This window comes from Melospiza georgiana, chromosome 5, assembly GCF_028018845.1.
Source record: "Melospiza georgiana isolate bMelGeo1 chromosome 5, bMelGeo1.pri, whole genome shotgun sequence".
NCBI lineage: Eukaryota > Metazoa > Chordata > Aves > Passeriformes > Passerellidae > Melospiza > Melospiza georgiana.
The window spans coordinates 60,853,358-60,869,793 of record NC_080434.1 but is presented as its reverse complement, the minus strand read 5'-3'; the positions used below and the strand labels follow the sequence as shown (position 1 = coordinate 60,869,793).

The 16,436-nt window shown below is 42.9% G+C and overlaps 1 protein-coding gene across 6 annotated transcripts in view; it reads left to right on the top strand.

Moving 5' to 3' along the window:
• Window positions 1-7,240: 7,240 nt before the first annotated feature.
• LCORL (ligand dependent nuclear receptor corepressor like) overlaps window positions 7,241-16,436 on the top strand; it is an 80,333-nt gene continuing 71,137 nt past the window's right edge. For all 6 annotated transcript variants that reach the window (XM_058023749.1, XM_058023748.1, XM_058023745.1 and 3 more), the window contains exon 1: window positions 7,241-7,432. In XM_058023749.1, the coding sequence (XP_057879732.1) occupies window positions 7,285-7,432 (148 nt within the window). In that variant the 5' untranslated portion in view covers window positions 7,241-7,284. The remainder of the gene's footprint in view (window positions 7,433-16,436) is intronic.

Sequence of the window (16,436 nt, the reverse complement as noted above, 5' to 3'; positions counted from 1 at the left end):
TTTTCAGTACCTCTGCAGCACTACTGAGATTGACTATAACCACATGAAAAGATACTTATTGAGAACCAGAAGATAAAAATCCAAATATTTCAAGAATGCAGTTATGTGAAGAAATTTAAGGTCACAGCAAACTAAACCCCACAAAACTGATCTAGCTACTGAAAGAGTTGCATTACAGTAATAACTTTTTTTTTCACCTTATTTTGGATTTGAGAAGTCATGTTACTCCCCCTGTTTTGCTAAAAGGAGAGTGAATTCCATACACAGTATTCCTTCTTTTCTTTTTTTTCAATTCAATGAGTTTAGCCTGAAAATGAAGACAGAGAATTGGTAGGAAAAGAGGAAAAGGGGAGATCAGTGAGGGATTCAGAATATAGCTTAAACCACACACAATTCAGCGGAAAGAAAGGCTATACATAAAATTGATAGGATGAAGCCTAAAGATGTAATAAAAATAATTGTTCTAAATCAATCCATTAATAGTTCTACTTCAAGAGGTGATAATTTTGCAAGTGATATTACAGGAAATAAACTGCCTTACCCAAGTGACTACCACTCGGGGGGGATGCTGGTTAGGTTGGTTATAAAATTGCAGCCTATTCTGGAAACTGAGCTGGAAAGATGTGCAAAGGACTCCAAAACATGAATTTCTGCATGTTATTTCTTGGCTGATTACCTCTGTAACTAAGAGGAAATATCTTTCCAGGTGATCAAAAGGGTGACCATTTTCCCAGTTTCCCAACAATTTCTACCACTGTTTAAGTTTCTATCTTTTGATAAACCTACTTCCTCATTTTCTCTGCTCTGGTCAGAGCACAGATGTGCTTTCCAGAGTAGCTGTGGATGGTATAGCCAATTGCCATGTTGGATAGAACAACATATGCTGTATGCAGGGTCACTGTGAAGTGCAAAAGAGAAAAGCAAAATCAAATAGCTGAATAGGTGCATGGCCAACATAAGATCAAAAAAGATCAAAAACATGCATACACCTTCCTCATCAGTGACTCACACTCCTGGGGAGATGGTAGAGACCTAGAGGTGACACCCTATGCTCTGCTTCCTGGGCAATGGCTCTCGTGGAGCAGGCAGCCTGAGAACTGGGTGTTGCTCATGCAATCCCTCATTTATATTGCAATCCTTCAGGGGGAAGGAACCACCTCCTGTGATGCTCCACATCTGCTGTATCTTTTCACATGCTCTGTTGGTTCAACTTTCATACAGGGAAACCTACCCCGTGTGACATTCCATACAAAGAAGGTTTTGGGGAAAAAACTTCTTTCTTAGCTTAAATAATGATTGAGCTGTAGTCTGCAACAGAAGTAGCAGTCCTTGTCTTACTTAGCTTTAGCAAGTTCTTAGCTACTGTAATTGTACAAGTCATTCATGAAGACATAAACAGCCCTTTGTCTTTTCAATTATAACACAAGTTTGGATTACCAGGGCATTCTCTGATGGCTGGCTCAGTATTTCATGTCCATCTCTAATATTAAGCTGCAATTAGTGATCTATTCTCTCTGGATTTAATAGCAGTATATTTTCAGCTGCAGAGTTGCTCTGGTGATGGCATACTTAAATTACTTGGCCACAAGGGAAACTTTAGAGAGAGTGAGTGACATTACTGGGCTGTGAGGAACATGGGATAATGTTTAAATGGAAGGAAAACCAGCCATATTTGATAGATAGTGCTATGGAGACATCACTTAGGAGTATATATCGGATTTTACCTTCTCTCCAAATTTCATTTTAATGGCCAAATAATGACACATTAAAACAGCAGCCCAATCTACAGTAATTTGTTATTTTATGGCATTTCAGGCTGACTGCTTTCACTAACACACCTTTTCTGCCAGACTGGTACTGAAACAAAATATATCATCCTCAGAAGAACCCTCTGAGAATAATAAATGTTTTAAAATAGTACCAAACAAAAGTTTCTCTTCTACTTGTTTTGTGTAATATAACATCATGGAATCTTTCATATAGTTGCATATTAATATTTTATTTCACCTTACAAGCCTGCATTGTTTAAAGTCCCTTATTTTTGACCTTGCTGACCACTTTGAGGAACAGTTCCATAAAGTAACCTGATTTTATTATGATCAAGTGTGCTCAGCTCACCATAAAAGTTGTGTGATTGTTTTTCTAGTTCTAAGAGTTTGTCTAAATACAATGCAGCCTCCATACATGCATTCTCTTGGGTAGCAGAACATGCATGTGATGAGACCATGGCCCCTGTACCTCCAGATCCTTAGTCTCTAAACAATAACAATAAAGACCTGAAAATAACCTATGAAAACTTCACTGTATATTCTAAAATGGTACATAATGGAGAGCTCTATCCATGTTTTAGTTACCCACATAAAACCAAGTGCATCTATTTTATAAACATTTACTGTAGAGTTTCATTATAATGTTTGCTTGCTACAAAAAAGGCAAGTTTGATATATGGAAGTGACATCTCTATTTAACTAAAATAGCTGATATAAGTAAACAGGACATGAAGAATATTGGTGTTCTTGAAAGCCTGCCTGCTTTTCACTGAGCTAATTAGATGATGTGATAAGAGCACATCCGCTCAGATACAAACTTTGTTTTTTGGTTGCCCTAAACCATATACCTCGTTAGATGCTCACAGACTTAAGAGGACTACTGCTGGACCACAAGAATCATATTCCCATTTTTTACCTTCCTATCCAAAGGACAAAGATTTTTTTAAAATGGTCATCTGCCTGAATATTCATGTTTCATGTACTTAGAACTAGGTCAATAACAGCAACAGAAATGCAGGCACTGGAATCATCTGATGCCAGTGAGAATCACAAACACAGACCCTGTAATGAGGAGACAGCAGTATTGTTAATTGTATATTCTACTGAAATACACAGTCTTTGAACACTAAATGTATATCCTGAGATATACCAAACATGTGATGTGATTGGGGGGGTTTTCCTGTGCAGGGCCAGGAGCTGGACTCAATGAGCCACAAGGATCCCTTCCCACTCACAACATTCTACATACCCTGAATTTTCAGGTGTAAACAGATAATTTCTTTCATCATATTTAAGATATTTGATATTAAATTATAGTCTATCCACCTGTCACCATTTGTAAACTATTTTGAATTTTATATGAGCATAGAGATACAAAAGATATAAACCTGAAATGCTTACAAATCATACTTCTTCCTGGTGATCCAAAAATCAATGAGGAGACCTGAAGTTGCCTGACTCTTCAGCTCTGTTAAAAATCTCATTCTTCCACTTGTGTGTGAAATGGAAACTTTTCCAATTGTTCCTATTAGAGTTTGTTATTTCATTTTCCCTTCCTTTCCCTTCATTTTCATTTAGAATTTATGACAATGCAAAGAAATGTTCAGAGTTTAACTTTCAAGACTCACAGGGCCCCTAACCCAAATATCAGCAAGATCTGGATTATGAACATATTTTTGTGTATCTTCACACTGATTGAGGTTGTCATGAAAATTCCAAGTCTAAACTACTAGATTAGGGACAATCTTTTTATTTGGGCTGTTCTGCTTGCCACCACAGACATGGAAGTGATAAATAATGGGCTGGCCCCTCTCTCACAGCATCCTTGCTGTACTGCTCTACAGCTGCTGGTAGAGCTGCCTCTGCTGAAGGAAAAACAATGATCATGTCAGTGTTTATGGTGAAATATCCTCTAGTGTCATTATTTCCACCCTTCTTTTTTCTGTTGTGGCATATCTTTCAAGTATCAATGATTATCTGCAATATTAATTCATAAACCTATCACACAATTCATCATTTCACCCCTTGTTTTACCAAGACACTGACAATTTCAAGGTTTACTAATTGCATTCACGTGAGAGAGGAGCTCACCACTGATTGCATCTGCAGAAGGCTTGCTACAAGGTTTTGACTGTCCAAGTTAGGTTCTTTTAATTACACTGCATCATTGCCCCCAGTTTCCATAAAGCAGCACTTATGTGACAAAGAGCCATGCAAAGTTTTCTGTAAGGAGTAAATTTCACCTTTGGGGACTAATTAGAAAGAGTTTTTGGTGATGAACAATTTTGCAATGTTTCAATAAGACAGTTAAATCTCCCCAATATGTTAAAAAAATTAATTCAAAATGTTAGATTTTAATGGGGTTGTGGTATCAAACTGTAAGCATCTTTGAGTGTTTTAATTTCTCTTTACCCCCAAATTAACATGAGATGAAACAGGAAGAACAGCAGTAGTAATTCTTGCATCTTCAAAAAAATTGTACTGGATTTTGTCTCCAGAGTAATTTCTAAGTAACTGGCACTCTGATCCCATAAAAATTAGCTAGGACAGGCAGCTAAAATTAACTAAATTGAAACTACCCCTCACTGCTTCAGCTTCTGCCCTCAATCAGCCTTGGAGTTTTAATCCAACCCTTGTTCAGAAAACTGGAAATATTTCTATAAAATCAAGTACAAATCCACATAAGAAGTAATCTCTTGGCTGGAAAGTAATTTTCATAGATAAGAAAAACCAGTACTCCTAATGTAAAAAACCCATCCCTGAAGGTTTGATGAAGCAGGATCCTTGGCTTACCTGGTTCAGTTTTGTTTGGAAAAATTAAACATCTCCAAGGGAGGGAGTGGTCCAAAGCTGGTCTCTGTAGCATATCTGATTTCTAGGCAGTATTTTCAGAAAGAGTAAGAGTTCAAAACCTAGATAACTACAAAAATTCAGTGGGAAATGCTTTATTTGTCCTTTTCTTGTCCTCTCTGAAATCTGCCCACCAAGGTTTTCAGTTTTGTTACTTTTTCCTTTCACGCCTGGAGAAGTCTCTCAAGCAGGAGAAACCTTGAAACTGCAAGAAAAATAATGTTCATTTCACAAAATGAGAGGGGGGTGTAATTCCTTCCATATTCATTATTTAATCATAGAAACTGCAAAATAAAACTCTTCAGATGTGGAACATTTGTGTCCCTATGACACTGATTCACATCACGTAAACTCAGGGGTTCAGTTAAACACCATTCATTTAAAATTCTTCTGTGTTGAATTCCCTAAGCTCAATTACCTGCTTTACAGAAGTGACAAAGTTTATTTTTATGAAATTTCTTTACAAAAAAAATTATGTGATCTGCAATCTGTTCCTAAAGTTTTGTTTGTCCCAGCAGTAGCAGAATAGAACTTCAGGGATCTCTACAAACAACCCCTGAATGTGTCCTTCACCACAAAAAAAGAACATCTTTATGAAGCTCAGAAGAAAATATCCATCAGGTTTGCAGTAGAAGCCAATTCATGAAAGATTTGTTTTTAACCAGTCTTATGGCAAAAAAAAAAAAAACCCAAAAAAAAACAAAAAACAAAAAAAACCAGGAAGGATACTATTAGTTTGAAACTTTTGCGTTATCCAAATAAGGTTACATTTTACTTTGTGTGGGTTTTGTCTTCTCTGAGTTACCTTGGCTTTTGCCATTTCTTTGAGGTAGGATTGAAAAATTTTGCTGCTGTTTGGAAGGCCAGTATGAGAACCGAGGTACTTGCAATAGATCTGAGGTGAAGAAGGAGACTCATAAGTTGCTGCTTATTTATTGCTGGTTGCCATGATGAAAAGTTAGAGGAAGCAACAGGCTGCCTGCATTTCCAGTCTTGCCATTCTCCTGATATGCTTCACTAAAAGGTGGTCAGGGCTTCACTCCTCCATAGCGTTTCTTCTTATAGTCTGCACAGATCTGTATAGGGATGAATGTGGGGAATAATTTCCTCTTTATTGTTCAAACTTGAAGCTCTTCTGCAGTTTCAACACAGTATTGCTGCTGTTAACTCTCCTCATACTCGAGAACAAAAAGAAAATTTGGTATAGATAGAGTGATTTGGTTCTTTCCAGCCTTGCACCTTCAACCCATATAGGGGAGTAAGGGGAGAAGCAATGGTGCCTTGTCTTTTCTATGACCTTATTAAATCCTGTTTTCTATTACAACCTCCAAATAGGCACAGAAAATGTAATTTCTTGCTGAAGTGACACTGCTTACAAAGCCTGGTATGAGAAGGAGAACATGGGGGAGGAGGAGGCTCTCAAAGAAGAACCAGGATCTGAGAAAACTGCAGATCTTGATTCTTCTGTCTAGGGAATTAAGGACTGCTAATTGCTCTCTTGCAAGACAAGGGTAGCGACTGTCACATTGGACGGGTGCGGAGGGAAGTGTGTCTTGTGCTGGAGGCACAACACGGGGGTGACTGCGCAGAGCAGCGCAACCGCCGGTCCAAGGGGCTGTCAAGCGCTCCAAGTAATCCAATCTGACATTTGTGTGTTAACTTTCTTGCAGTTACCTTAATCTGACTTCAGTTTGTAGGTTGATAGTAAGCCTTCTCAGGCGTGCTCCCAGACACTGAACCGATTTGGTTCCTAGTTTTCACGGTAGTCTTTTCCAAAGGGGTGGTGGGAGATAACGCTGTGCGACGCCAGGGAGCAAACCTGCCTGTCCGGCTCTACATGACACTAACAGCCCCATAAAAACTGGACTGAAAGCAAAGCCGTTGAAAACAGACTGCTGAACCGGGCAGCAGTTCAGAGAACTTTGAAAATCTCCCTACGGAGTGACTCTGGCGAGCTGGCTCGTAAGGCACAGCGCTGTGCGACAGCCGCGTCCGTGTGGTGCTGCCAGGGCCGGGGCGAGCTGGCAGCAGCCTCGGGGCAGGTGTGGGCGAGGGGCTGGAAGAGGCACCTGAGCCAGGAGCCCCGCTCCAAGCAGCGCCCAGGACAGACCGTGGGATGAAGGCGAGAACCGCGCCGGTTTTTGAGGTGTTCTGAGCCCGGCACTGTGAGGCGCGGGGCTGTGGGGCCGCTGGCAGGGCCGGCTGCGCTGCCCACCCGGGGAGAAACCTCGGGGGCGGTGCCGCTCCCCTCCCTCACGAACTACAGCTCCCGATGTGCCTTGCTGCCGCCTGCCCTGGCCGGGCCGGAGCAGGTGGCGCGCTGCCCTGCGGGAGCTGTAGGCCGGGGGAAATCGATGGGCAGCGGGACAGTGGCGGGCAGGGAAGGGTTTTCGGTTCTCGACCCGGTTCTCGGCCCGGCCCGCGGTCTGTGGGGGAGAACCGGGCCCTAGGCAGAAAGGGCGGCGGGGCGGGGGAACAGTGGAGAGCGGGGACGCGCGTCAGTCACCCCGCCAGGCGGCGCGCGCGCTCCCCGCGCCGGATGCTGAGGGGGAGAAGGGGGTGCGCGGGCGCGCGCTCGACGAGGCAAAGGGGGGTGGGGGGGAGGGAGAGGAGCCGGGGGAGCGCGCGCTCGTATGTAAATGAGCGGGCGTGAGGTCAGAGGCAGATGGAAAAGGGAACAGAAGGAATGGCCGCCGCGGCTCCCGCTCCTCCTGCCGCCGCCTCCCAGTGCCGGAGCCCCCGCTGCACGGCGGAGCGAAGGGGAGTCCGCCGAGAACTCGACTCCTGGCGGCACCGGCTCATGCACTGTGTGGGTAAGAGAGGGGGCGGCGGCGGCGGCGTGTCCCGGCTGCAGCGGGGGGCACCGAGGGGCGGGGGACGGGGCGGCGAGCGGGGTCTGTGAGGGGAGCGGGCAGCGGGGCGGGCGAGGCTCTCCGAGCCCAGATCTGTCGAGTGGGCGGAGGGGGGGGAGCGGGGATGGAGGAGCAGCTCCAGCGGCTTTCCTGGAGGGTGGGAGCGGGGACGGGGTCTGTAAGGGAGAGCGAAGGTCCTAAGCCGCCTCCGGGCACCAGAGGGTGGGTGTTACGGCTTTGCCTGGGGCCGCTGGCTCCCTCCCGTCATCGCCGACCGAGAGCCTTTCTCGGCTCGGGTCCTTTTGTCTCGGCTCCTCGTCGTTCGCGCGGTGAGCGCCGGTGGCTGCCCCCCTCCTCTCCTCCTCCATCGCCAGTGCCTGGGGGGCGGAGGGGGGAAGGGAGCCCGCCTCTGTGAGTGTGTGTGTGTCTGTGTGTGCGTGCGCCTTTAAGAGGGAGCCGCTCCTGCACTGACGGTTGGGATTTGAAGTTTTCCCTCCCCCTGGAAGTTGTCATGGCGACGGCAGCTCTCCCCCCTCCCGCCCCCGGGGCTGCCCCGGTGGCTCTCGTGCCGGGAGGTTTCCCGGGTCACGTGACTCCCGCGCGCGTGTCCGGTTGGCGGGGGCGCGCGGGCACCGGCGGCGTTCCCGCCCGGAGGAGCCCCGGGACCGGCGCTGCTCCCGCCGCGCTCCGCCCGGGCAAGCGCAGCCTCCCCTCCCGGCCCCGGCCCTGGGAGCGCTGGCGCTCGGCACGTGTGCCGCCTCGGGGCGGCGGGCGCCTCGCTTGGGGTTTTTTTTTGTTTATTTGTTTGTGGAGGTGGGGTGTGAAGGCTGAGGCCGGGAGCTGCCTGTTTGTATTGTTTCAACAGTCGCTTCCCTTCGTGGGGAAATAGAATCCTTGATCTTCAAGTAGAGCGTTAGAGTCGGTGCCGATCCTCCCCGATGGCTGAGCGGGGAAACACATCCAGTGTGGCTGGGAGGGTGAGCAGCGCTTCACTCAGGGTTTCTGCGGGCGCTTGAGACAGGAGCAGAGTAAGCAGTGAATTCCTAACGAGCTGGCATACCTGTATTTACCGGCAATTAGGACTAATCCACTGTCCGTGGGTTTTTTACGTTTTTCAGTAACCTGATAATTGCCTGTTACACGCAAGCTTCTTGATCTTGCTGTGTTGCCCCAAGAGCACTTATAAACACCTGTTATAACACCTGTATATATGTGAACATTTCTCTGTATGCTTGCAGTGGCTTTTTATTCCTCCAAGTATAGTATAGTGTTTTCTAAACACTACTACTCTATATTACGCTTCTAATAGAAAGAATGCAGTTTAATTAGAATATAGAGGAGAGCCAGTTCATTTGCATAGATGCTGTGATAAATCCGAGGACGGATATCTCTCACAAGTGGCACTTTCTGTGGCTCTCTGTTATTTAATGGCATTTCACTTAGAAATTTAAACTGAAATCCAGAAGTCTGCTTGACAGTGGATGACTGCCGGAGTCTCCTGGTGGTAATGTATACTGTCAGACGTGTTTGAGAAACAGTTGCGCTGCACAACCCACACTGAGAAGTGTAAAGAAAGACAAGAAGTTGAGTCCTCTACAGGGCAGATCTCCTGGATTTAGGGAACTTCTTTCAGAGTTGCCTTTTGGGTTGGCCTTTCTCTGAGAATTGCAAAGTGCAGAGCTGTCATATAGTTACTTACATTTTACACTGAGTGCACTATGGTTGTGCTTCACATTCAGCTTTGTCTTAATTGGAATTAAAAAAAGTTAAGTATATGATTTCTTTGTATGTTCATGATGAGAAATTCAGTTAAAAGAAGGGAGCCCTGAGATTAGTAGCAACTGCTAAGGAGAAAGGACATAGGTTATGGTTTAATAGTTAGTCAAGAGCTATCTCAGTTAAGAACTGTTACCTGGCAGGCCTATTGAGCAGCCCTTATCAGAGAGAGTGTAAACAAAGTGGCAAGAAAGTGAGTAGTCAGGGTAATGGAGGTAGAGTATGCTTAACAGGTTTGGGCTGGGGGTTTTTGTGTGGGGTTTTTGCTCCCCTTTACTCCTTTGAAATTCTGTTGCATTAAATTCTGTAAAATAACCTTCTACAATAGCTAAAAATAACTTCTAAAGTCAAAATGGTTCATGGTTCTCACTTGCCAAAATATTCCTAAGGATTTAAAGAGTCTAACAAAGTTAGTGTTACCTGGAAGGTCTTGATGGCTGAAATGGCAGCATGGTGGAGGAGGGAGTTTGGATTTGGCACTCTTCTCAAGGATTGTATGTTTATAGTAAAATGAGAAAAACAATATGGTAAGGCAGTAGTCCCCCAGTTCTTGAACTTTTTGGATGAACAACTTTATTTTGATGTCTTGTGTCATTTACTGTATTGATACTCAATTTGATATTGGCATTTCTGTAGTATAATTAACTGAACAGCAACATCATTTAGCTGTCAAGGATTCCTCATTTACTTTCTCCATGGAAGTGAGCCAGAGATAAGTCCAAGACAGTGGTTGAGGCTGACAGTGAGCACTGTTCTTGTTTACTACAGTGAGACTGAAATAATATTCAGTGGAGGGCTAGGGGTAGTTAGGAACTTCTGCTTGCAGGGCTCAGTTGCTGAACTGTTCATTGATCAAAGCCTGGGAGATTGGGCAGATTTAGCTCTAAAGCCCATGCATATGTGTAAAAGCTTGGGGTTTGCCAGCCTGATGTGTTAATTTGTGACCCCCAGAATGTGATTTAAAGCCTCATGTCAAAATGTTCACATACTTAAAGAATTTGAAAAGCAAATCATTGATAAAATTTCACTGACATTACTGAAAATTTGTTTGTTTGGTATCTAAACATACTTGAAGGTACAAAAGACTCCACATGGTAAGTGACTGCAATATATTAAGGGAAATTTGAAATAGGTGTTCAGTACAAAATGTCTGTTCAGCTGGAAATCTTTGTGTGTTATGTTGAGCACTGACATTCCTAAGATGCTTAGACTTGTGCTTATTGGGTGTTCCTAACTCTTGCATGACTCGATCAGAGTTCAAGACTAGATGTTCTTAAAAAGCACCTGGAGATGTCAGTTCTGTTGTGTCCTTACAGCTGGATAGTGTGTGCTAACAAGTATTGCTTATTCTTGTCAGCAGTGCTCACTGGTGTGTTTTGGCTTAGGTACAGTCTTTGTGGCATAACCAACACAAAATGCCCTCATTGTAAATGGTGTATTTCTAGAAAAGTGCCAGAAAGCTCAGGGTTGAAGTACCTGTAAAGAGTTGGCCAGTAACTGAGTTCAGTGGTGGTTAAATTGCAAGGTATTTTATAGAGGTGAATATCACAAGGATTAAAAAGTGCTCTCTGGTGCTCCTTGATTAGAACTTTGTCATGTGAATTGATTAAGTCTATTCCATTGGACTGGGAGGCTTTGGCAGTATGGCCTGTAAGCCTAGCTTTGTGATTAGCCTTAAAAACCAGGATTTCTGCAGGTTTGTTCAAGCAGTAATTGATCCCACTGCCCCATTTCACTTGAACTTCATAGCTAGAGTGCTGACAAGTCCTTTGAGTTGCCATTACTGTCATGGTTAGGCACAGAGGAGAGACCAGGTGATGGCTGGGATGCAGGAACGGTTCAGGCACAGGGTTGGGCTTTTTGCTGTGTTACCACAGTAGCCTGTGGGTGAGCTTGGAGCAGTAATATGGGGCTTTTTAATGGAAAGTGCCAGTAATTCCAGCCATGGATGTTGGAATCTTGCTAGGACCCTGCAGTGTGTTGTGAAAATACAAGAGTGTCTAAGTAAAACTTTTCATTTTCAGTGAAAGATTAAAATATTATTGCTACTTTTTCTAAAAAAAAAATACATTGCTGTTTGGGGGAAGGGCAGAAGTTTTACTGTTCCTCTTCTGCAGCTCAAGGGCATGCATTTGACAGGAAATAGCCTTGGTATTGCTTTCTTATGAAAACTGAAATTTGATCAAAGTGAAAATCCATTTTTGTATGCCTGTGATATCTAGCATACAAATACTCTTTTACTCTTGTTAAATTTATCCAGCCTTTTTTCCTTCAAAACTAGGATACATTAATGCATCTAATTCTGTTTTTATAGATCTAGACTTTCAATTTTTATTTTGTTTTAGTATTTGAACTTCTGCTCCAGTTTACCATTTTTGAACAAGCTGTCTCAAAAGTGTACTTTCCAGGGAGAGGAATTCCCCCCAAACAAAAGATTTCTATCTGCTTCATTTGCTGGTGTCCCCACACTTGCACCACTCCTGCATTAAATACCTCATGTCTTTATTCCCACAATATGCAGCAGTGTTCTCTCTTTCCATGTGGGTGTAAGTACTTTGCAGCAGGATAGTGGCAGTTTTTATTTGTAATACTGCCATGGTTTTAGGTGATTTTCTGTGGTTGCCATTGTAGTAGTGAGAGAACCAGTTATTGTACTAACATCTGTAATGTTCTTGTGTATCTGTTAATGATAGTTATGGTGGCTCAGTGCTCTGTCACCTGTCAGGCCACTAACAGATGGCATGCAAGAGTGACTGCAGTATGATCCCTGCTTTGAACTCTTTTGCTTCCTTGGCACTCCAGCCCCTTTAAACAGCCCCCAAGGCTGCTGTGGCCACAGTGCCATCACCCAATGTGATGGGCAGTATTACTGGGGTAAGGTGTTCCTGTGGATCTGTTGTGCTTTGAGCTGTGATGTGAAACCCTTGGTGTGATTCCAGCGTGAAGCAGATCAAGGAAGTAATCTCACTGTTACTGCAAATGTCAGAAGAAGAACAGGAATTAAATCTAGATCTCAATCACAGCACAGGTTCACAGGCAGTTTTGATGCTGTGAGGGAAGATGGGATCCTCTAAGGGAACAGCTCAGACTAGCATTACAGAGTCAGGTGTGTAAGTGGGCACTAGCATTGAGCACTTATTGTGCACCACAGTTTAGGAATGCAATAAAGTGCCATTTTGCATTGTCAGCAGTTCCCATGGAACTGTTACTAGAATGGAGTAATTGCAGTTCTGACTACATGTTCATGCCTCTTGGATGCTTGCATCAGCACTCATTGGACCCCTGTCTGATCTGTTTTAACTCAGTATCTGGTCAACTGGCTGCTGCAGAGTTGGGGGGATTTGCAAAAGAAAAAAAAAAATTGATAGCTCCTGCTGCTAACACAAGGAGAGGGATGGGCCTTTGCAACAGAAGCAGAATGGGTAATAACAAAAAGGAGCCACTGGATTGGTGTAGCTGATAGGAATGGAACACAGTCCTGAACGTACCATCTCAATTTCCCCTGAACAAAACAGGTTGGCAAAAGAGGAAGAAATGGTCAGTGTGTGTATGTAGGCCATTGGAAGTTGCTGCAGTGCATGTATTGAATTAACTGTCTTTAGACTGAAGTAAGAGAAAACACATGGGGTTTGTTTTGTGTTGGACTACCTTTGTTTCAAATATGCAGTGTTAAATCAGCTTCTTTTCTGTATCTTGTCACAATCCGTTTCAACTCATCAGCTTTTCTCTTAGAAAGAAGTAACTGCCCGTTGCTGTCAAATGTTTTTGAAGGGTTATCTTATGATTGACTCTTGAGAGAAATGTCTATGTGGTGAAAACAGTACAAGACAAGTTAGATTAATGATACCCAGAGATGTAGTTGAAAAGACAGAGGGAAGGAGTTCTGTGTGTTCAGCTGTAGATGCAGTACTAGTTCACTGATCCCTTGAGAACCTGCAATTGGAAGGATCTGTGGAGCATAATTTTTATGAAAGATGAAACTGTTCCTGCTACATAGACTAATCCATGGATTGTGTGGCATGCATGCAGTGCTTGGTTTGAATTCTTTGCACATGGAACAGAAATGTGTTGCTGGGCATGCAAGCAGATACACATATCTGCAGTAGTGTGATAAAACCTGTGATTGTTTTTGGTGCTCCCTATGTCTAGATACTGGTATGTGGAAGCAGTTCAATTTTTAAGTGTTCCAGGAACTACTGTAATCTTTGTCAGTGTTTCTAGGCATAGCTTGAACTTTCTTATTGTATGTTCTTATATGGTAGCTGTTTACTTTATATGTGCTGATAGAGAGCTGAGAAATTTAAACTCTGATTTTCTACTTTATAGGCACTGAGAATTTCCTAAGCTGGAGCTTGTGTAAACCAAAACCATGGAGTGCAAATAAAGTCACTGCAGCTCCCTCTCAGTTCTTCCCTTGGTTTGGCATTTAGTAACTGTGCACTCTAATGCTTGAGGTTGGTAACTTTCAGGGGATTTTTTTTGGTTGATGCATGACACAGTATTGTTGTTTTTCTTTCTGAACTCACTGTACCTACCTTCATGATTTATGTTGACTGGTATGACCATTCATTAATTAAACAGTTCAACAAACTAGACTGTAAAACTAATCTAGCTTAACACTAACCTAGAAAACAGGAGGAGAAACGTGGCAGGAGGAAGAAGAGGGAGGAAAAGGTCAGATCTAGTTTAACTTGGATCAGTTTACCAATCAGGTTTACAGTGTACCTGTTTTTTTTCCCCTGAGTTAAGTGTAAATAGCTTTAATGGGGAGAACAAGGCTTCTGATTTTTAGCTACTGTTTATTTTATCAACATTTTTGGGTGTTAGAAGAGAGTGTAAGTAGGCTGGAAAGTGTTCCTAACCAACAAGACTGTTGATGAGAGAGAATACAGTACCACTAACAATAGGATCTTTCCAGTTGTTCTCCCTTTGTAGTAGAAGTTGTCTGGTGTAACAGTGAACTGCCCTTCTGTTTTAAGTTAGTCTGGAAGCCTGCTGTAAATGTTGTTGTTGTTGTTGTTGCTCTGGGTTGGTTTTCTGTTAGCTGGGTCTCCTGAACTGCCTTGCTGTGTGAGGGAAGTAATAGCAGGCATGTGTTGTGCTGATCAGTTACCAGATCCGGGTGTGCTGCTGGGGAGCTCTGTTCCAGCTACCCTCAGACAGCTGGGGCTTGTGCTGCCTACAGCTAAAATGGGAAAAATTAGTGCCTCTTTTCCACCCTTGCCTGTTTTGTTTTTCAGCTACATTATATGGGTGTTTTGAGTAGATGCTTACAATGGATCCCTTTTTCTTGACTATGACTCAAGTATCAGGGCTTCAAAGTAAGTTGTTGTTCTAACCTTTAGAGTTCAGTGTGTTTGTGTAGAGGTCAGGCAGAGCTTTATAGACTTTACTAACTTAAAATTCTTTGTCCCAGTTAGAACTACTGTCTTTTATGTTATTCTTGAACTTTGCTCACTTCAATGTGCTTGGTGGGAACTTTGATAAGATAAGTTGGAACATTAATAGAGGTTGGAACAGAACTGAATTACTGTGGTGCACCTGTATAGTATCAAACTTCTGAAAAGTAAGATTACATTCTACATGTGGCTATCATACATTAGGAAAAAATCCACAGAGCACAAAACCAAACAAAATCAAAATCAAACACAACCTTGTTTGGGGATATAAAGTTATGTGATACATTTCTTCTTTTTCCACTGCTAATCTACCACTTTATCCTTCCACTTACTACAGGCATAAGGAAGCCAGGAAGAATTGAAGGAAGAGTAGGGAAGATGGATGGTAGTGGCTTATCTGTTTGAGCATGTGAGGGCACAGAAGGTGCATTGCAAAGAGCAGAGAACTCTGAATCTGCAGAAATGCACTGAGCTGTGGAGGCTGAATTCCTTTTTAAGGGGCGTGGCCAGCAGCGTGTCACTCTGCAGATCAAAGAGCCACGTGTCAGGCGTTTTTCTGGTTTCCTCTTCTGGCACAGTCCAGGTTCCTCTGTAGTATCTTGAGAAGCTGGATTAACCCCTTCTTAGATAAACATCCTATTGGCAAAATCCTTCTAGCATCTCAGTTACTGCTTTGTGTTTGGTTCTCAGCATCCACCCAGGCTTGTATCTCCATAGCAGCAAGTGTTGTATTGCAGGAGTGTGAGTTGGGTCAATTTTTGGGTAAATGTCACTAGATGTAATTTTTTTTCCTGTTTTAATTCTTGGGGTTTTTTTGTTGGTAAATGAAAGCTCACTGAATTTTTGACCTCATTAAGTCTGTTCCTTGCTTTCACTTTTTCTATAACTTACTAGACTCTTGGTATCCAATTATGAGACATCCTAGCTTTTGTGGCATCTGGGGATTGATTACTCATGTTCAAAGTGCTGTTCAGGGGGAAAAATTACTGGTTTTCAGTGTGTTTTATTGTAAAATGTTGCTAATTTACTTTAAAAATGCTTAATTTTCAGATTTAAAGTATTTGTCTTACTACTTCCATGGTTCCCAGCTTCTTCAAATCATCTTAATTAAAGGCTAGTTAGTTGTACATGTGAGTAATAGTTCTCACTGTCATAATTCCACTTCCATGGAATTTTATGGAATATTTAGCTTTATAAACTAGCTTTAGTGCATTTCTAGTCTGATGATCCAGTAATAGGTCAGAGGGAAGTGTAATTGATCTAGGGTTGAATATGCTCCTCTTTTTCATAACTATTGTCAAAAAGCTTTGTGTATCTTATTTTAAAGTTTTCTTTTCAATTTGAAAAGCTCTACACCAGTTAGTAATGCCAGGTTAAAATGCTACTGCTGTAAAACTGCTGGACATCTTTAGATTGATAATGAATTAGTATTGCTGCCATATATAATGTAGAGTGTAGAGGACTGCTTTAAAGGAGCCTCCTTATGATCACAGCTGGCAGTTTGGCTCACGGGACAGAGTGTGCCACAGCAAGGCCCAGCTGAATGGGAAGATCTGACTTCACTTAGGGTGGCTGTTAAGCCCCCTAATTTGAAAATGGGGGAGGATTAGCAAATGGCTACTGTTTTGTGACCTTAGTTCAGATCTAGGTCATTCTGGTGTTAGCCATTGATGGGGGAAGAAAAATAAAATCTAATCTGAGTTTTACTGCTGCCTTAGACTGTTCTGTGTATGGGCTTGAGTGCTTGCTGTGACAAGCTGTTTCAAAAGTTTACTGTGCTATCAGTTAAA